We start from the raw sequence: 21,744 nt of genomic DNA, 5'->3' as shown, positions 1-21,744 counted from the left end.
TTAAACTGTCAAAGGATTCAAAATTAAAATGATTGGCAAAAGAATGAGGGGAGAGATGGAACTAGGTTTGTACAGGAGTGGTAGTGATTTGGAATGCACTGCCTGAAAGTTTTGTGGAAGTGGACACAACACAGTAGGAGCTTCCAAATGGGAATTTCATAAATCCTTGAAAGGGAAGTTATAGAGGCTTGAAGTCTATCAAAGAGTTGGATTGGTACAATGGGCTGAATGGCCTCCTCGTGTGCTGTTAGATTCTATGTAATATTACCTGTGAAATCATGCAATTGCCTCATTCAGCTGATTGGGAGATAGCAAGTGTGTAGGTTGCCCTACCTATCAATAGCTTTCTTGCCAGTCCAGCCAATTTAAAGGCATAGAACCAAACTGGCTGGATGGAGCTCAGATACAGATCAACTGTGAATATTGGATCAGGCTTTCAGGGGCTGAATAGCCTCCTCCTGTTAATATAGATATTTTCTAAACAATCTGTTCAGAGATGTTAGGATCACCTCAGGAACAGGTGGGACTTGATCCTGGACCTCTTGGCTCAGAGCCACTGCACCATAAGAGACATCCTCCAGTTCATGCATTGCCAGAGTGTTACTCATATGCATGTGCAGCCTACAAACTGTGATAAAATCAGTTTGTAATTAGTGATATCATGCTTTCCTTATTTACGATCCCTGAACTTCATGCCAAATTAATTTCTTCCAATTTATCAGGCTCTAACCTTTTTGACCTGCAGTATAGATTGTTGTGCTTGTTTCAAATTTGGCATTCTTGTACTTGTCCTGATGAGCGCAAGTCAAGGAGCTTTGTCAACGTGTGTCCCCTTTCAGTAAAATGCAAATGATTTATTTAAAAACAGTTAAACTCTTAGCTTCAGGATCAAAGAAGACTGCAATTTGCAGAGAATTTACTCTTGTCGTTCTTCCTACTGTGGAGGGGTAAGTCTAGGGTGAAATGAAGAAGATTGTTACCAGCAATGCCCCAAATCTGTCTGAGCAGTGTCTGCTGTACACCTCGTGCTTTCCTGATTTCACTGGGTGCGGTGCACTTTGCTTATTTGCTGAGTTGATTGACTATTCCTAGTTACAGCCATGGTTCATGTGATGACCTGAATACCTACCTATGGGGCAGGTGTTTGATTTGGCCTTGATCATACATGCAAGATTACGAGGGGGGCTTGACAGGGTACATATTGAGAAGATGTTTCTGCTATCGGGGGCATCCTGAACTAAGGTACCTGGGTGGCACACTGGTTAGCACCGCTGCCTCACAGTGCCAGGGATAGAATGGCAGGGGAGATTAGACCACTTTGATTATGCCACTTAGATTACAGTATTTTTTTAACAACTAGATCCTGTCCGCTGCTCCACTTTAGTTTTCATTCCCAGTGCATTCTTTTTTAAATTTCAGGCCCCACCTGAAAACCGTACCATCCAACTAAACATTTCACTATTTTAATCTGACAGTTTTCTTTACCATAAATGATAGGCTATAACTTGACCTCCTCAGATAATCCATTGGCTACTATTAGGACCTTGAGAAATCCAAAGGCTAAGCACTATGCTGGTGTGAACTGTTGACATTCATTGCTTACAAACTGTGCATAAGCATGTTTGAGTTCGGCTTCTCCAGGTCTCAGTCTTATGTCAACAGACAGCATGATGGTATAGTTCCATACACACATGAACAGTCACTGTTGTAAGGATATTGTTATGCTTAATCCTTTACTTCACACTCGGAGTCACAGAGTCATACAGCACGGAAATAGACCATTCGGTCCAACCAGTCCATGCCGACCATAATCCCAAACTAAACTAGTCCCACCTGCCTGCACTTGACCCATATCCCTCCAAACCTTTCCTACTCATGTACTTATCTAAATATCTTTTAAATGTTGTAACTCTACCTGCATCCACCACTTCCTTTGGAAGTTCATTCTACACATGGACCACTCTTGGTGTAAAAACGTTGCCGCTTATGTCGTTGTTAAATCCTTCTCCTCTCACCTTAAAAATATGCCTCATCTTTTTAAAAAATCATCCACAGGCTGGTTAGGTTGCATTTATTGCCCATCCCTAATTGCCCAGAAGGCAGGTAAGAGTCAACCACATTGTGGTGGGTCTGGTGTCACACGAGTCCAAACCCAGCAGATTTCTTCCCTAAAGGACATTGGTGAACCAGATAGATTTTCCCAACAATGGTTTCATGGTCATCATCAGACGTTTAATTGTCATTGTGTTCATATTCTACTGTCTGCCATGGAAATATTTAAACCTGGGTCCCCAGGACGTTAAAACAAAACAAAGAACTGCCGATGCTGAACATCTGAAACAAAAGCAGAAATTACTGGAGAAACTCAGCAGATCCTGATAGCATCTGTGGAAAGAATGCAAAGTCAATGTTTCAGGTCCAGTGACCCTTCATCAGAACCAGAACCAGTTCTGAAGAAGGGTCATCAGATTAGAATTGTTGGCTCTGTTTTCTCTCCACAGATGCTGCCGGACCTGCTGAGTTTCTCCAGCAATTTCTGTTCATGTTGCAAGGGAAAATACCTGGGTTTCTGAAGTACCAGTCCAGCGACAATACTATGGGGCCATCACATCCCATGATCTCCTTACCACCTTTTGCTAATATACAATATTAGTCCTGAACAGACAGTGCAGATCAATTTAACAGCTTGGAGTGAAGACCCTCAGCAAGGAAAAGGAAGTTCAATGTTTTTTTTTAACTGCTCATTAATAATATTGAGAGTATTCTTGGTCATAAAGCAGCAAGTCAATAGATGCTTATTAAACGTGCCAGGAATATTGGGACATTTTCCATTCATGTATTTTGCCGATATTTGTGCAGTGCTGAAGAAAAAGATTTTGCTGAGTTTGTTGAAAAGTTGTTGGTTTTATTTTGAAATAGAGGGTGTCACAGTTCTAACCGAAAACTAACTTAGTACATGTGCGTGCAGTCAACAGGAATTGTCACTGAGGAAAGCATGATATCATGAATTATAAATTTATATTAATTTACTACACAGCCTAGTGCTGAGTTTGCATTTGTATATTTTGCAAAACATGCTGGCAGGTTAGGAATGGGAATAGGCCATTCAGCTCCTCAAGCATGTTCTACCAACCAATGAGAAATCATGATTTGTGACAATCATGCTCACGTTGGGATATGTGTTTGATTCCTAATTTTGTAAAGATACATATTTAGCATGAGATTCTTTTTTTGAATTGTGATATGTATGTAACAATAATAACCAGAGCTGTATCTATATTGATGTGTCAAATTATGTTTTGCTGGAATGCTGTTTCTTTTATGATAAAATACTAAAGAACATCCGGACTTTGTCTTTTCAAATGCAAATAATCTCAGTTTGCTTCCCTCTTCTCCTGGGGAATGAGCATGACTGCCTAGTGTCTTGTGTAGCCGAGTGTTTTTCATGCAATACCTCCATTTAGAGCTGTACAATGTTTGATTTCAATGTCCCATTTACTTTCTGGCCTAAGATTTTCTCTTGTGATCTACAAGTGTTGAGGGCTGAGAGGAGGCTTGTGGGCATGTTTTTGTGTTTTGTACATGTTGGGTCATCTTATGTAAAAAGGTCTTGAGTCAATGACTGTGACTTAAAGTTAACCTACCATTCCTGTATCACTCAATATCCTGTAACATCTTCCTGCCATTACACTTCAAGACTGAAACAGCCCTAATTTCTCAGAGTTCATTACCTGTCTTGTATTTCAATCTTTTCAATACATGGGATAGTTGTTGTGATGTTTCTCTGAACCTGATGCCAGGCTTGAATATTTCCTTTATATAATGGTGAGTGGGATATATCTAGACCGGAGTTGTCCTTGCGCACAGATTCTGTGTGGAATTGCAAGTTAGATTTGTGTGAATGCGGCTGTGGAAAAATAAACATCTCAAGGCTTTTCACTGACATGAGAGATCTTGGAGCAAGAGAGTAGAAGGTAGAAGATCTTTGTGATCTCCGAGATCGACTCTGACGACCAGAGGGGTGTGTGTCAGAGAGGAATTCTCCAAACTATTGTTTCTCTTCTTGCATCTGAGGTGCAATGGAGGGTAATCTAAACTGAAGAGTCAGGGTTTTCCTAGTTGTACTTTGTCTATTCCCTTTGATATATTGTATGCCCCTCACCTCCAACTCCATGAGGTAAAACAGCACACATTTCTCCAGTTTTCAATGATTTTGATCCATTTGATATGACCTCATTGTTGTGGCATCTCTCTGTACCTTGTTTCATGTGACAGTGGTTATGTGATGGGTGGCACAGTGGCTCACAGTGCCAGGGACCTGGGTTCAATTCCAGCCTTGGGTGACTATCTGTGTGGCGTTTGCACATTCTCCTCAAGTCTGCATGGGTTCCCTCCCACAGTCCAAAGGTGTGCGTGTTAGGTGAATTAGCCATGCTAAATTGCCTGTAGTGTCTAGGGATGTGTAAGCTAGGTGGGTTAGCCATGGGAAATATGGGGATTGGATGGGGTCCTGGGTCTGGGTGTAGAATCAATGGGCCAAATGGCCTCTTTCCGCACTGTAGGGATTGTATGATTTAAGTGACAAAATGCAAGCGCAGTCTTGAATTATATCTATTCAGAATTGATTTGCTGTGTGCCAAATGGACCAATAAAGGGGGTACAACAAAAGTCAAGGGTTTTTATTGTGATCAAGATATTGAAGGCTGGAATTGGAAATTTGAAGTGAGCCACAGTGGTCAGCTTCCTGTCTAGAATGGCAGAACACATTGTACAGGTAAGGATTGCCTGTCTAACTGACCCAGTGGTACAGTGACTCCTCATCTGAATCATAGGATCCCTACAGTGTGGAAACAGGCCCTTCGGCCCAACAAGTCCACTCCGACCCTCAGAGCATCCCATCCAGACCCATCTCCCCCTATAACCCACCTAATCTGCACATTCCTGAACACTATGGGGTAATTTAGCATGGCCAATCCACCTAGCCTGCACATCTTTGGACTGTGGAAGGAAACCGGAGTACTCAGGAAACCCACGCAGACACAGGAAGAATGTGCAAAATGTGCACAGACAGTCGCCCGAGGGTGGAGTTGAACCCTGGCGCTGTGAGGCAGCAGTGCTAATCACTGAGCCACCGTGCCACCCTGTCATCTGTCATCCAGTTGTGGGAAACCCAGAATTTTTCTTAATGTATATATATATATATTCTCCACACTACTGCTGCACAGTAACAGTGCTTATTTTTCCCCACACCACCCGTGTTTTTTGTGAGTAAGTGCAGGAACTCAGTGAAGACACCACATGCAAAAGACTTTATTTAATACTTCCACCACCTGGAAAAACGTGGCCATGGGAGCCAGTAACAAGCAAAGCCTGATAATGGCAATGCTTATGTGAAAAGAACGTGAAGGGGGGAGGGTAGGGGTTAAATCAAAATAGGGTCAGAGGGGGAAACGAAGCATTCCAGTCCCCAGGGATCCCGTCTCTCCCTAAACCAAAATGTTCTACAACTCAAGGCTGGCTCAATGTCGGGCATCCATTTTGACCCGCATTCAAAACACTGATCAATGCACTGATTATTGTGAAAACCCTATATTAAGGAGTGTGGGGGGGGACGGGGTTGGGTGATGGAGAAGAAGGGAATGGAGGCTAACATAAACACCAGAAAAGGAAAAAAAACATAGTATCAACTTGTCCCTCATTTTCTGTTCCTCTTATTCTTACATGGGAGGTGGGTGTCACTTGCAAGACCAGCATTTGTTACCCATCCCTAATTGTCCTTGGAGTGAGTGGCTTGCTCGGCCATTTTGGAGAGCATTTAAGAGTCAAGCATATTTCTGTGGATCTGGAGTTACATGTAGGCCAGACGCAGTAAGGATGGCTGATTTCCTTTCCTAAAAAGGCATTAGTGAACCACAAGGGTTTTGATGATAGTTATCATGGTCACCATTACTGAGACTTTGGTGGAACAGGCTCGAGGGGCTGAATAGCCTACTCCATTGTTCCTATTTCTAATAGTCTTATGGAGACTAACTTTAAATTTCAGACTTTAATCATTCTCTTTAAATTCCATCAGCTGTTACGGGGGTGGGGAGTGAATTTGCTTCCCTGAACCTGGCCTCTGGATTATGAGCCCATTAACATTATCCACTATACCACTATCTCCTAGCTTCCTATATTGAGTCATATAGTGCAGAAAAGGCCGTTCAGCCCATTGATTCTGCACCGACAGAACTACCAGTAAAGGCGTGCTAATCCCAATTTCCTGCACTTATCCCATATCCTTGAATGCTGTGATATTCAAGTGCTTGTCAAAATATTTTTAAAGGTTGTAAGGTTTCCAGCCTCCACTATCTTCCCATGCATTCCAATCTAGATTCCCAACTCCCTCTGAGTGAAAACGACTTTTCAAAAATTCCCTCTGAATCTCCTGCCCCTTACCATAGAATTGTGCCCCCTCATGATTGACACCTCAAGCAAAGGAAACAGCTGCTCTCTATTCGCTGTGGAGCTGGAGAAACACAGCAGGTCAGGCAGCATCAGAGGAGCAGGAACATCAGGACCCGAAACATCAGCTTTCCTGCTCCTCTGATGCTGCCTGACCTGCAGTGCTCCTCCAGCTCCATACTGTATTCACTTTGACTACAGCATCTGCAGTTTTTGCTATCATCTGCTCTCTATTCACCCTGTCCATGCTCCCCCCCCCCCCATAAACTTATACACCACAATCATGAACCCCCCCACACCAAGTCTTCTCTGCTCTAAACAATCCAAACCTATCTAGGTACTTCTTATATGTTAGTTTCTCCATCCTGATAAACCTCCTCTGTACCCCCTCTAGTGCTATCACATCTTTATAGAAGCTAGTTTCTGCAGGAAGTTTTTTTAAAAAATTCAATCATGGCTAGGTCACCATTTATTGCCCTTTAACTGAGTAACTTATTGGCTATCATTACTGGTGGGTTATATGTAGGCCAGACCAGGGTGAAAGGTAGCTTTCCTTACCTAAACTGCAACGGTGAACCATATGAGTTTCCACATGATCAGCATTAGGCTAGCTTTTAATTCCAGATTCTTATTGAATTTAAATTTCATCATCAGCCATGATAGAGATTCCAATCTATGTTTCTCAGAGCATTAGCCTGGGGTTCTGGATTACTAGTCCATTAGTGTCATTGCTACTACACTACCCCATACATCTCCAGCTCAAGCAACAATGAACTTATGTTTAATGTTCATTTCTATGTACCCACTTGCACACGAACACAGATAATGAAGACGGACCTGTTTCCTAATGAGACTCAGCACCTCCTGGTGAAGAGGGAACAAAAAATGGAAAGCCCATAATTTGATGTGCATTACTCAGACGCTTCTACAGACAAACAAAAGGAGTAAAGCATTAGTTTGCATTCACAAGATTTATTTGGGTGACAATGTTTCCACAAAATATTAATATAAAGCAAACTATAAGCAAGAGTCCAAATATACATACATACTTAGACCTACTACAGCCATGCACTTTATTAATTGAGATAATCAGGTTCACATAGAAGGACTCCTAGATATCAGTTTCTATCCAAAAACACAGTTGATATTTCTGAGCGTTAGCAAAGCTTGTGATAGTACATTGCCTGTAGTTTATGCCTAACGTGGAATAGGTCATCAACTTTATATGTTACCAGCCACTTCACGCACACTTTAACTGGTATTGAAAGACTTGGGGAAGATACAGGCTGTGAACAGGAGGAACTCTCTGTGACTCTTTCAAGTAATATAGTCAACTCCTCCCAAAATGCTTGCAGACAATGCAGTACAGTACAGTCCAGTACATATGTGGTCACTTTATATGCCTCTTTGTCAAAAGAGGTCTCTATATTTAATGTGAATGGCCCTCAGAGGCAGCTTATGATGGAATTTTCGTCTAGTAAATTAACAAGAATGCCAGCATGGATACAAATGTCAGTGGAACTAACTTAATGGCATTAGAGACCATCAACAACAGCATGTTGAGAAGGGAAAATAGGTCAGCATGGATGGGTCGGACTGAAGGGTCTGTCTCTGTGCTGAATGACTCTATGGTCAGATGGCTGGTCTGCAATGCACAGTGATAGCAACAGCACGGGTTCAATTCCTGCACTGACTGTGAAGAACGTTTTTTTTTCTCAACCTCACCTGAGACATGGTGACCTCACCAACAACCACCTCTCTCTAATGAGAGAGCAGCCCTTTGGGACTATGACGTGGAGGTGCCGGTGTTGGACTGGGATGGACAAGGTCAGAAATCACACGACCCCAGGTTACAGTCCAACAGGTTTATTTGAAATCACAAGCTTTCGGAGCGCTGCTTCGGTGAAGTGACTTCATCAGCAGGTGCTCTGAGAACTTGTGATTTCAAATAAACCTGTTGGACTATAACTTGGTGTCGTGTGACTTCTAACTCTGGGAATATGGTAACTTTACAGTGCAATTGAAGCTAGTATTGGTATCTATATCCGTATTAAGTTTATTTATGTTTCCACTAGTTACTGACTTTGTGAAACATTTTATCTTTCAATTTCTGGTACCAATTAAAAGGGCTCATGATCTCACTTGAAATAGTGCAGGAGGAAAATTTCCCACCAAACACAAACAAACCCCAGTGTAGGAAACATTGCATCTAAGGCACACCGCTGTGATGCTAACTGTGATGCTATAAAGCTGCTACAGTTAATGATGGACTTACACCCACCCAAATGTCACTGTTCGAAATGAGGAGATAGATGGAAATGTCCACCTGCTCTGGCAGCAGTTCTTAAAATGTTCTCATTTGTTGATAAATGATATTTGAAACGATGACATTCCATGCTTGAATGTGTGTGCAGTCTCTTATTGTAAGGATGAACGTTTACCTCAGGTCAGTTGGACATAACAAATCCAGGCCATTCAGCCCCTTGAGCCTGAACATCCATCCTTAAAGTCACAAGTAACTAGAAATCTATCAATCTCCGTCTTTAACATATACAATGATTGAGTCTCCACAGTCTCTCAGGGGTAGAGAATTCCAAAGATTCACCATCCTCTGAGTGAAGAGGTTCTTCCTTGCCTCTGTCCTCGATGTCTCATTGAGTCTTAGTCTTTTATTCTAGATTGGATTTCCTCCTTACCTCTGCCACAAGGTTCTAAATCCCACAACTGGGGAAACTATCTGCCTCTTTTAAGTTTCTTGTAAGATTCTATCAGATTGTCTCTCAATTTTTCAAATATAGACCTAATCTCCTTAATCTGGCCTTGTTGGACAATCGAGGAACCAGTCTGCTGAACCTCTGCTGCACTCCTCCGAGAGAAAACACATCCTTCGTTAGGTGAGGGGACCAGGACTGCATACAGCCCTCCGAATTCAGTCTCACCAGTGTTCTAACCAACTGAAACAGGACTACATTGCTCCTGCACTCAAAAATATGATACATAATGAAGTTTGGTGTCAGATGTTGGAAGGTAACCCTCCTGTGAAATGCCATGTCTGCGTTGTTTTGTGATAGCATTGACGTTTTAATGGGGAAACTTTCACCGCGATAGGGTTGGGTTTAAGGTTAAGCATCGCACACAGTCTCAAGAAGTGGGGGTCAATCTGGTCACTCAGCTTCTGCCCTACATAAGATTGGGTTCGTTCACTGGAGTGAATCCTCCAAGGCTTACCCATTGCCCTTGTGCTTGCTTAGCTATATTGGCTTCCATTCCAGTAAAAGCTCAATTCTAAAATGTTTCTTTCCACAATACTGTAAGACCATAAGATATAGGAGCAAAATTAAGCCATTCAGTCCATCAAGACTGCTCTGCCATTCGATCATGGCTGATATGTTTCTCAACGCCATTCTCTGCTTTCTCCCTATAACCCTTGATCCCCTTACTAATCAAGAACCAGTCTATCTCTATCTTAAATATACTCAGGACAGCCTTCTGTAGCAATAAGTTCCACAGATTCACCACCCTCTGGCTGAAGAAATTCCTCCTCATCTCAGTTCTAGAGGGTCACCCCTTCACTCTGAGGCTGTGCCCTCAGATCCTAGTCCTTCCTACTAGTGGAAACATCTTCTCCACGTCCTATTTATCCAGTTCTCTCTACTCTGTAAAGTTCAATGAGGTCTCCCTCCCACCTCCCCCCATCCTTCTAAACTCCATCAAGTACAGACCCAAAGTTCTCGACCATTCCTCATATTACTTTCGTTTTCAAATTCCTCTGTGGCTTTTTGACTCCTAATCCCAACACTGTCTCTCTAATCTCCTCCAAGTCTAAAACAGAACCCTAAAGATGTAGGAGCAGAAGCAGGCCATTCAGCCTGATGAGTCTGCTCCACCATCCAGTGAGACCATGCCTGATCTGATAATCCTCAATTCAACTTTCCTGCCTTTTTCTTATAACCCTCGATACCCTTCCTGACTAAAAATCTGTCAAACACAGCCTCGAACATACTTAAAGACATGGCCTCGACAGCCCCCTGTGATAAAGAATGGGACAGATTCCCTATCCATGGCTAGAAGAAATTCCTCCTCATCTCTGTCCTAACGGGAGCAGCCCTCATCCTGAGATGATGTGTTCTAGTTCTAGACTCTCCCACAGGGGAGTTAATCTTTCTGCATCCACCCTGGCAAGTCCCATAAGAATCTTGTACATTTCAATAAGGTTGGCTCTCATTTTTCTAAATTCTAGTGAATGCAGGCTCAGCCTCTCGTCATAACAAAATCCCTCTAGACCCAGGATCCAACTCGTGAATTTTCTCTCGACTGCCTCTAATGCCAATACGTCTTCCCCGAGATAAACAAAGGTGTGGTCTAGCTAGTGCTTTGTATAGGGTTAGCAGATCTTCCCTAATTTTACATTCCATTCCTTTCGAAATTAAGGCCAACATACAAACTGCCCTATTACCCTTTGAACTTCAATGCTGGCTTTTTGGTATTTATGCACAAGGACTCCCAATATCCCTCTGTGCTGCAACTTACTGCAGTTTGTCTTCAATTAAATAATAGACAGCATTTCTATTCTTGCTGCCAAAGTGCATAACCTCACATTTTCTTATGTTATATTCCATCCTAGTTTTCGGCCACTTGTATAACTTGTCTATATCCCTCTGCAGGTTCTCTGCAGACATCCTTACCACTGGCCTTTCCTTATAATCTCTTCTACCCTCTTCCATCAGGCAGAAGATACAAGAGCTTAAACACACATACCACCAGGTTCATGAACAGCTTCTTTCCTGCTAATGCTGATCTTACTTTTCGTGCAACTGTAACTTTGTATTCCTTGCTCTGTCCAATCACCCTTTGATCTTTGTATGTTATGATCTGCCTGCACCGCAGGCAAAACAAAACTTTTCACTGTACCTAGGTATATGTGACAATAATAATGCTCCTCCATTACTTTCAAAACCCCTCATTTTTTATTGTCTCACCAGGCCTTGAGCTACACAAATTCCAAACTGTAGAATTTCCCTCCCTAAACCTCTCCAACTTGGTTTTTTTTTCCCCTTTAGGATGCTCCCAAAAACCTATCTCCTTGTATCTGGCTTGATATCTCCAGTTGTGATTTGGTGTCAATATGGGTTGATAACACTTGCATATTAAGCTCCTTGAAATATTTTAATAAGTTGAATCAGTTTGTGTTGTTGTTGCGGCTTTCCTGCAGGAGGAATATATATTTCACATTATTTTTTAAAGAAAGTTTTTTTAAGCAGTTCTCAGTTTTCCTTTGTCCCAGTGTAGGACAGGCGAAGTGTACCTCGAGGTCAATGGGCTCACACTACAGACTGAGAATCTCTCAGATCAACACTGAAACTGCCTCAACTTATCACGTATCCCTTAGCAACAGGCCATCTGTGAAAAAAATGGCGGCCTTGAAATGAGCGTGTAATATCTGGAACCACTGACTGTGCTCCGGCAACACCAAGCTCCTAATGGACATTGGGATTTTCGTACATATTATTACATTTCATCGAACAGTTAAGGGACAGTGGTAGGGGTGACAGAACAGATGTGTGTGTGAGGGTGGTCTAGAAAGTGTCTGGCTGTATGGTATGCCACCTGGCAGATTCCACGTGCCCCCGACTCGACATCTCCCTCCAATGCGTTCTTCCCGTCTCTGAAGCATTTGACCCAATCACCACGCGGCCGAGAACTCCACTTCGGGTGTAAATGCGACTCTGGACATTCAAAAACAATATTCATCAACATTCATTGGTCAGTGCATTGAGTGGAGCTGGGATGTCATATTGTGACTGTACGGGACATTGGTGAGGGCCTCCATAGAATACTGTGTTCTGTTCCAGTCTCCCTTCTATAGGAAAGATGTTGTTAAACTTGAAAGGCTTCAGCAAGGATTTACAAGGATGTTGCTGGGGTTGGAGTGTTTGAGCTATAGGGAGAGGCTGAATAGACGGGGGTTTTTTCCTTGGAGCATCAGAGGCTGAAGGGTGACCTTAGATAGGTTTATACAATCAGAAGGGGCATGGATAGGGTAAATAGACAAGGTCTTTTGTCCAGGGGTAGGGGAGTCCAAAACTAGAGGGCATAGGTTTAAGGTAAGAGGGGAAAGATTTAGAAGGGTCCTAAGGGGCAACTTTCTCACGTAGAGGGTGGTGCATGCATGGAATGAGCTGCCACAGGAAGTGGTGGAGGCAGGAACAATTACAACATTGAAAAGGCATCTGGATGAGTATATGAATAGGAAGTGTTTAGAGGGATATGGGCCAAATGCTGGCAAATGGGACTAGATTTATTCAGGATATCTGGTGGGCATGGATGAGTTGGACCAAAGGGTCTATTTCTGTGCTATACATCTCTCTGACTCTACGACTCTATGTGAGCAAAAAGCAGATTTTTGTCATCTGAGTAATCTATTTGAAACTGGCAATAATATTCTGTCACGAACAATCTGATACTTGATGGACTGATGTTTCAGCAGCAAAGTGACCATATGAAACCAGCAAACTGTGTCTGCTATGAATCAGTTACTTGGCTGCTTCAGATTCTTAATGAAAAGCCTACATCTTTAATTCAACAATTACGAGATAACTCTATTCCATTAGTTAATATCTGCATCCTGCCATCTAGGACCTTTATTCTTGCAGGATTGTAATGTGATTCCACTGTCTGAATCTTGCTGGAAAGTGATGTGTTGCATTCATCTGAACAAACAGAATGCCAGACTATTGGCTGTGGTTCCACAGCAATTGCTAAACAGTCCTGAGTGCGCCTATAGCTACACTAATAACCCACTGAAGACAATCAATTGCGATTGTAATATGGCTTATTCAGGGGGTGCAATAACCTAGTGGTTAGACACCCAGAGACCAGGGTAAAATTCTGGGAAACAGGATTTGAATCCCAGTATGCCCAATGATTTGAATTCAATAAAAATCTAGAGTCAAGGGTTCATAGAATTGTGGAAGCAGGCCATTTAGCCCATCAAGTCCATATTGACCCTCTGAAGAACAGCCCACCCAGATCCTCACCCTATTCTATCCCTATATTTCCAATAGCTAATTCACCTAGCCTGCACATCCCTGGACACTATGAGGTGATTTAGCATGGTCAATCCACCCTAACCTGCACATCCTTGGACTGTGGAAGGCAAACAGAGCACCCAGAGGAAACCCACAGGGAGAACGTGCAAACTCCACACAGACAGTCATCCGAGGGTGGAATCAAACCCGGGTCCCTGGCACAGTGAAGCAGCAGTGCTAACCACTGAGCCACTGTGCTGCCCCCTCTAATGATGTTTAATGATGACCACAGAATCATAGTCAATTGTCAGCGAAACCATCTTGTTCACTAACGTCTTTTGGGGCAAAAAACTGCCATCCTTACTTGGTATGATCTACACGTGACTCCAGACTCATTAGTCATAAAAACATCTGACTCCAGGCCTACAACAATGTGTTTGATGTTTAATTGCCCTCTGGGGATATAAAAAAAGGCATGCATTCATAACCATTTAAACAGAAGGACTATGTTCAAATCTTGTAACTTTTTGAATTACCCAGGAGCTTGGAGAGCCTATAATTACCTATTTGTTTCTCTACGACAACACTCAGCCAATTAGAGTAGACTTGCCAACCTATCAGCATCCTCTACTCCTCTCATATAGATTGCTGTGACCATTAGAAATTTGGCATTTGACCTGAAGAGTGCAAGAGGAAAAGCTTCAGCAATCCGTCTCCCATTTCAGCAAGATTCATGTTCTCGAGACAAGTTTCTGAACTCTGTTCTCAACTCTAACTACCCTTCCTCAGACTGTAATATTCAGAAGGAGAAACAGTGAGAGCTGATTGCAGCATTCCACTCATTAGGGGTACTGCACAAGATCGGTTTGGTCTTCTTGATTGTGGGGTTTCACAATATCAGGCTCACCATCTCTCCTTTACAGCCGTACCTTAATGATTTGAGTGTCCTGGCCTCAGGAGCTTACCCTGCCTGTAAAGGCCTAGTACAGGGCATGACTCTGTTAGAAGTGATGAGTCAGTCAAAAGTGCAAAGTTTGACCCGACCTTACCTGCATGACTATAAACTCCAGAGAGAGCTGTAGGCTTTCAATATCTCCTGAAGGTACGTCAAACAGAAATGGTGCATTCCACACGGGGTTATAGCCGCTTGATGTCTTGGTTTCCTTGGTTGAAAGTACCTTACCATCTTGGTAGAGATTTATAATGACATAATGATCTGCAAAGAAACACAGGAATATGAGCATTTTGAAGATGAAGGAATGTACAATTAATGGCAAAATACTGATTGATGGCCATGTCCATAAATAGACCTACCCCACACTGTAACATTCTCTCCTTGCATCAGTAATGGTCACTCTGATGGAGTACTAACAGATGATCATGCTCAAGCATTGACCCCAAGAGAGAAGACAACACTTTCAGGTGGAGAGGATTAAAATCTGCTGAGATTTTTTTAAAATAAACACTCTGTGTTTGAACTTTTGTGTAAAATGGTCTCTTGCTCATTCTTGATTTTCTTGATTGATGGCAGGGCCTCAAACAGTCTTGGCCACAACTTCAGGAATTACCTCTTTGAACCTCTCCACCTCTTTCCTTTACTGGTGCGGCCTCTCCTTAAGACCTAACCCTTGTACCAAGCATTTGGATCCCTGGTCTTCAGACAGCCCTACTTGACTAACGCTCAGAATTTGCTCAATAATGTTCCCATGAAGCTTCCCTGGGATGTTTGACTGAACTAAGTTGTTTTTCACATTTATGAAGCAGGCTGTGAACTTCCACGCTGCTCTATCCGAGTTGGCGAGAATTTTGAATGCAGGAGTTACTTTTGCGAGAAACACAAAGGGTTGTCCCAAAGTCAGGAAGAGGACAATCCTTCCTAGGCCATCGACTTTAGAGCAGTGTGTGCCAAACATTTTCTGCTTGTGTCCCCAAACAGGAAGGTGCTGAGGATGGGCCAGTTGTTGAGCAGGTTTGGGATTCAAACAGTAGGCACCAAAACCAATGAGGCATCTATGGTTTAGCAGGTTCTGTTATATCAATGACTAGACCTCACAGCTTATTGGATTACACCCACATTTGAAAAGTAGCAGCTCCCAGTGGGGTCAGAGTTCAAATATGAGTCCGTGCTCCTGAAACCTTTGTTGCCTCTTAATGGGTGGCCCCAAGTGCCAGACACACACACATACAAACATATACAGACACACACACATGTACACACATACACACACACACATACACATGTACACACACTCATATACGCACACACACACATTCACACATACATACATGCATAGACAAATTCGCGCACTCACGCGCACATTCACACACATACATACACACACTCACTTCACACACATACATACACACACATAGACACATGCACACATACACATGTAAAAACACATACACACACCATACGTACACACACATACAAATACACACACGCGCGTATGTACGCGCGCACACATACACACACGTACGTGTGCGCACAGACACACTTACATACACACACACAAATGTACGCATACACGCACACCCACATGCACACACACATACACACACTCCGAGGAGGGTTTTAAGCAGACGTTTTGTTGTAGAAACAGGTTTGCTTACGTGCATGATCTTGCTGCAGGAACTGACGCCTGCATCAGAGCAACTGAAAGCACAGCTCTCATGCAATCAGTATCAGACATCCAAAAGGATAATTCTGGATGCTTGGATAATGGGCACTGTACTGCATTAGCTGTTGGAAGGGAATAATGGATCAGATGCTTTATTAAAGCTAGTTCAAGATTGCCCTCATCAATAAAGGCAGAATCATGTATTATAGTCAGGTACCCAGTATTTCTGAGCAGTCCTAGCCACTCGGTTTTAAGGTGCACATTTACATCATGACAGCAACGAGTCAGGTTCTGCCAGCCCATACTCATATATCTCCAGCTGATTTAACTATCCAGCACTCCCCATTACCTGTGCAAGCCAGATACCGGGGAGATTACTGCATTAATAATAAAGCTCATATGATGATATTATGGCTTTAAGAGGTATATTTTGTTCTGGAATTTTTTTGAGAGAGGTTTTAAGAAAGAGGTACCAAGCTGTCTCTTTGAAGCCAGTAAAATAAACAGCTTGAGAGGTCCTGGGTTTTCTTAAAAGCTCGGACAATAGAAGAGGCATGAATGGGTGGAGTCAGGCTCCCACACAACCAGGGGTTTTGAGTTTAGTTTTCAGTTGTTGAGGTTTGGAATTTGGTTGTGGAAACTGCAATACCTCTCTCTACCAGAATTTTCTCTTGCTGTGTTCTTTCCTCCTGGATTGGAGAAACATTGAATGTGAGACAATCTATTTTACTGAATTCGCATTTGCCATGGGTGTGTTTATGGGATATTACTATATTGGAACAGTTACTGTTTAGTTGTTAAATAATCTATTATTCTGTACGTTTTCCAATAGAGTTAAAGTTATACCAATTATTCTTCTTTTGTTTGTATTTGAACTGTAAAGTAAGAATAAGTGTGTTTTGCCTAAAGCCTAGTAGTTTGACCAATCAAATCACATCTGGAACACAGCGTCTTATACTTGCCTGTAAACAAAATAGAAGTTAGGGTCTAGGCTATTTCCTTGATATATTTTAAAGGGGTTTGGTCTGGCCCATAACATCATTGAAAGAAAACCAGCATCACACAGCTCCTGGCCATCGAAGGAAAGAAGGGATTTTAATTTTGCAGCATCAACATTTTAAAAGTTATAGTTCCAAGTCAAAGCCAAACAGCTCGAAGCATTGCTCTGACTTCCATTCTATTTCCATGTACAGGACTCAGGAAGGCTCACAATGCCCCGTGCAAATGTGTTGAATGACGAATGCTGTCAACGACCTGTAAGAATGTAAACCCCCACGGTTAGATCTCCCTGCAACACCTCACCTGGTGATCCTGGCATGCGGGTCAGCCTGGCCAAAGACTCAGCCTTTCGAACCATGACCTTGATCCGGTTAGCTAGGGTCTGATACTGAAGCAGGATGAAGAGCTGGCCCAACAATTTGGTTTGTCCCGTGCTGCTAGAGGGACTCACCACATCCTGGGAGCTGAGACACTGAAAATAAGGCAAAGCCAATTAGTTATCAGAGAAACATTAAAACTTAAAGGAAAGAGGCCATTTGGCCCATTGTGCCTGTGGTGGTTCCTTCAAGCATCCATCATGTTTAGACCCATGTTTAGTCTGTTACCCTCATCTTCTTAAGTTGCTTGTAAAATTACTTGCCTCTGAGTGAGAAAGGATACATTTATTGAAATGTTTTGCCTTGAACTCTTCAGGATAATTTGCAAGAAATACCAATGTAAGGGAAAACAACATTTATACTGTATGACAGTTGAGTGCTGATTGGATCCTATTGGTGAAGGTGCTGTCATGGAGAATGCACAAGTTTGACAATAATTGACAGTTAACTTCCAACTATGTTTAGATTTTATACCAAGCAGGTTGATTCTGATTGGTAGAGGCAATTCCCTGAAAAGTGAATCAAATAATTTTGTTCAGTTAAAACACACACAGTGTGTGTACGTGTTTTTTCCATCTACTCAGAAATGTCTTACAAATTGTCCTGAAGGGGGTGGTACAGTGGCTCAGTGGTTAGCACTGCTGCCTCACAGTGCCAGGGACCCGGGTTTAATTCCACCACTGGGTGCCTATCTGTGTGGAGTTTGAATATTCTCCCCATGTCTGTGTGGGTTTCCTGTGTGTTCTGGTTTCCTCCCACAGTCCAAAGATGTGCAGGTTAGGTCAACTGGCCATGCTAAAAATAGACTCAAAAGGCTGAATGGCCTGCTTCCACACTGTAGGAATTCTGTCATTCTATGACTTCAAGATGAAAAGCTTCAAGACAATGTCTTTGTTCAACCACACTCAAGTACTGGCTACTAAATGTACTTATCAAATCTGCTTTTCCTACATTTTAAGGTAATAGGCTCAAAATCCTGACAATTAAGAAAAACCTTTTCACCTTAAACCCCCTTTTAAATCTTTTGTCAATGATTTTAAATACATGACCTCATGTTTTTGATCCAATTATCATGGGAGAAACATTTTTCTCTATCTGCTCTATCAAACCCTCTTGCCACCCTAAAAAAAACTATTAGGTCACCTCTCATCTTCTTTGGGACAAAGATGAATGAGAAAGGAAGAAGTTAAGGATTGTATTGGATTAAAAGGAGAGCCTTAAATTTTTGCAAGCACACGGGAGTTCCTTACAGACCAGCAAAGGACCACCAAAAAAAAACTGATATGGGGGAAGGATAGAATATGAGTGTTAATGTAACTGGGAATCTAAAAGATTTATAAGAGCATCTACAAGTATAAAAAAAGGAAGACTAGCTAAATTAAAATGTTGGCGAGGAGAAATTATTATAGCGAATAATAAGGTTTTGTTTCTATAGAATCTCTACAGTGTGAAAACAGGCCATTCGTCCCAAAAAGTCCACACCAATTCTTCAGAGAACATCCCACAAAGACTCACCCCCCCTACCCTAGCCCCATAACCATGTATTTCCCATGGCTAATTCACCCAACCTACACATCCCTAGACACTATGGGCAATTTAGCATGGCCAATCCACCTAATCTGCACATCTTTGGACTGTGGGAGGAAACCAGAGCACCCAGAAGGGACCTGTGCAGACAGGGGGAGAACATACAATCTTCACACAGATAGTTGTCTGAGGCTGTAATTGAACCAGGGTGCCTGGAGCTGTGAGACAGGAGTGGTAATCACTGAACCACTATGGCACAAGCATTGAGCAAATATTTTTAGCTGTCTTCATACAGGAAGACACAAATTACTACCATAAATCTACCTGCAGGAGCTAATAAGAGTAAGGAAATTAATATTAGTAGAGCAAAAGCATTAGAGAAAACTCAAGGGACTAAAATCTGACAAATCTCCAAGATCTAAATCCTTGGGTTCTGAATGACAGAGCTGTAGAGTTAATGGATGTTCTGGCTATGGTTACCTGAAATTCTATCGATTCTGGAACATCACAGCAGATTGGAAGTTAGCAAATATAACATCACAATTCCAGTAAGATGGGAATGTGAGTCTGGGAACTGCAGGTCAATTAGCTTCACATCAGTCATCAGGGAGTTGCTGTAATTTTTTATGAAGGAAGTCTTAGCAATGAACTTAGAAAATATAGTTTGAGAAATATGTCGTGAAACTTGAAGGAGTTCAAAAAAGATTCACAAAGATGTTGCCAGGGTAGGAGAGTTTGAGCTACAGGGAGAGGCTGAATAGACTGGGGCTATTTTCCCTGGAGTGGCAGAGGCTGAGGGGTGACCTTACAGAGGTTTATAAAATCATGAGGGGCATGGATAGGTTGAATAGCCAAGGTCTCTTCCCACAGTAGGAGAATCCAAAATCAGACAGCATAGGTTTAGAGTGATAGAAGTAAGATTTAAAAGGGACCTGAGGGGCAACTTTTCACACAGAGTGTGGTGTGTGTATGGAATGAGCTGCTGCAAGAAGTGGTGGAGGCTGGTACAATTACAACATTTAAAAGGCATCTGGATGGCTGTATGAATAGGAAGAGTTTAGATGGATATGGGCCAAGTGCTGGTAAATGGGACTAGATTAATTTAGGAGATAGTAGGAACTGCAGATGCTGGATAATCTGAGATAACAAGGTGTAGAGCTGGATGAACACAGCAGGGCAAGCAGCATCATAGGAGCAGGAAGGCTCTTTATGATGCTGCTTGGCCTGCTGTGCTCATCCAGCTCTATATCTCATTATTGGACAAACTTGGATTGTTTTTACAAGTGTGTCAGAGGCTGAGGGGTGACCTGACAGAAGTATATCAAAGTATGAGAGGCTTGGATAGGCTGGATAGTCAAAGTCTTTTTCCCAGGATAGTAATGTCAAATCCTAAGGGGCATAGGTTTAAGGTAAGAGGGGGAAGTTGAAAGGAGATGAACATTACTGCGGATGCTGGAGATCACAGCAGGTCAGGCAGCATCTGTGGAGATTGAGGTTCATAAGGAGGAGGTGTTAGCAATTCTGGAAGGTGTGAAAATAGATAAGTCCCCTGGGCCGGATGGGATTTATCCTAGGATTCTTTGGAAAGCTAGGCAGGAGATTGCAGAGCCTTTGGCTTTGATCTTTATGTCGTCATTGTCTACAGGAATAGTGCCAGAAGACTGGAGACTAGCAAATGTTGTCCCCTTGTTCAAGAAGGGGAGTAGAGACAACCCTGGTAATTATAGACCAGTGAGCCTTACTTCGGTTGTGGGTAAAGTGTTGGAAAGGATTATAAGAGATAGGATTTATAATCATCTAGAAAGGAATAATTTGATTAGGGATAGTCAACATGGTTTTGTGAAGGGTAGGTCGTGCCTCACAAACCTTATTGAGTTCTTCGAGGAGGTGACCAAACAGGTGGATGAGGGTAAAGCGGTTGATGTGGTGTATTTGGATTTCAGTAAAGCGTTTGATAAGGTTCCCCATGGTAGGCTATTGCAGAAAATACGGAGGCATGGGATTGAGGGTGATTTAGCGGTTTGGATCAGAAATTGGCTAGCTGTAAGAAGACAGAGGGTGGTGGTTGATGGGAAATGTTCATCCTGGAGTTCAGTTACTAGTGGTGTACCTCAAGGATCTGTTTTGGGGCCATTGCTGTTTGTCATTTTTATAAATGACCTGGATGAGGGCGTAGAAGGATGGGTTAGTAAATTTGCGGATGATACCAGTGGAGTTGTGGATAGTGCGGAAGGATGTTGCAGGTTACAGAGGGACATAGATAAGCTGCAGAGCTGGGCTGAGAGGTGGCAAATGGAGTTTAATGTGGAAAAGTGTGAGGTGATTCACTTTGGAAGGAGTAACAGGAATACAGAGTACTGGGCTAATGGTAAGATTCTTGGTAGTGTGGATGAGCAGAAAGATCTCGGTGTCCATGTGCATAGATCACTGAAAGTTGCCACCCAGGTTGATAGCGTTGTTAAGAAGGCGTACAGTATGTTAGGTTTTATTGGTAGAGGGATTGAGTTTCGGAGCCATGAGGTCATGTTGCAGCTGTACAAAACTCTGGTGCGGCTGCACTTGGAGTATTGCGTACAGTTTTGGTCACCGCATTATAGGAAGGATGTGGAAGCACTGGAAAGGGTGCAGAGGAGATTTACCAGGATGTTGCCTGGTATGGAGGGAAGGTCTTATGAGGAAAGGCTGAGGGTCTTGAGGCTGATTTCGTTAGAGAGAAGAAGGTTAAGAGGTGACTTGATAGAGACATAC

The 21,744-nt window shown here is 42.6% G+C and overlaps 1 protein-coding gene across 1 annotated transcript in view; it reads right to left on the bottom strand.

The window, feature by feature from the left end:
* Positions 1-9,990: 9,990 nt before the first annotated feature.
* The window catches only part of LOC109915832 (synaptotagmin-4), a 25,617-nt gene continuing 13,863 nt past the window's right edge, over positions 9,991-21,744 (bottom strand). The window contains exons 3-5 of the mRNA XM_048617254.1: positions 17,396-17,564; positions 14,522-14,688; positions 9,991-12,170 (exon numbers count right to left, since the gene is read on the bottom strand). Of these exons, the coding sequence (XP_048473211.1) occupies positions 12,021-12,170; positions 14,522-14,688; positions 17,396-17,564 (486 nt within the window). The 3' untranslated portion in view covers positions 9,991-12,020. The remainder of the gene's footprint in view (positions 12,171-14,521; positions 14,689-17,395; positions 17,565-21,744) is intronic.

Source organism: Rhincodon typus, chromosome 36 (genome assembly GCF_021869965.1).
Source record: "Rhincodon typus isolate 14 chromosome 36, sRhiTyp1.1, whole genome shotgun sequence".
Taxonomy (NCBI): domain Eukaryota; kingdom Metazoa; phylum Chordata; class Chondrichthyes; order Orectolobiformes; family Rhincodontidae; genus Rhincodon; species Rhincodon typus.
Note: the sequence above shows the minus strand (reverse complement) of the source record. Positions and strands in the feature narration are given on the sequence as shown.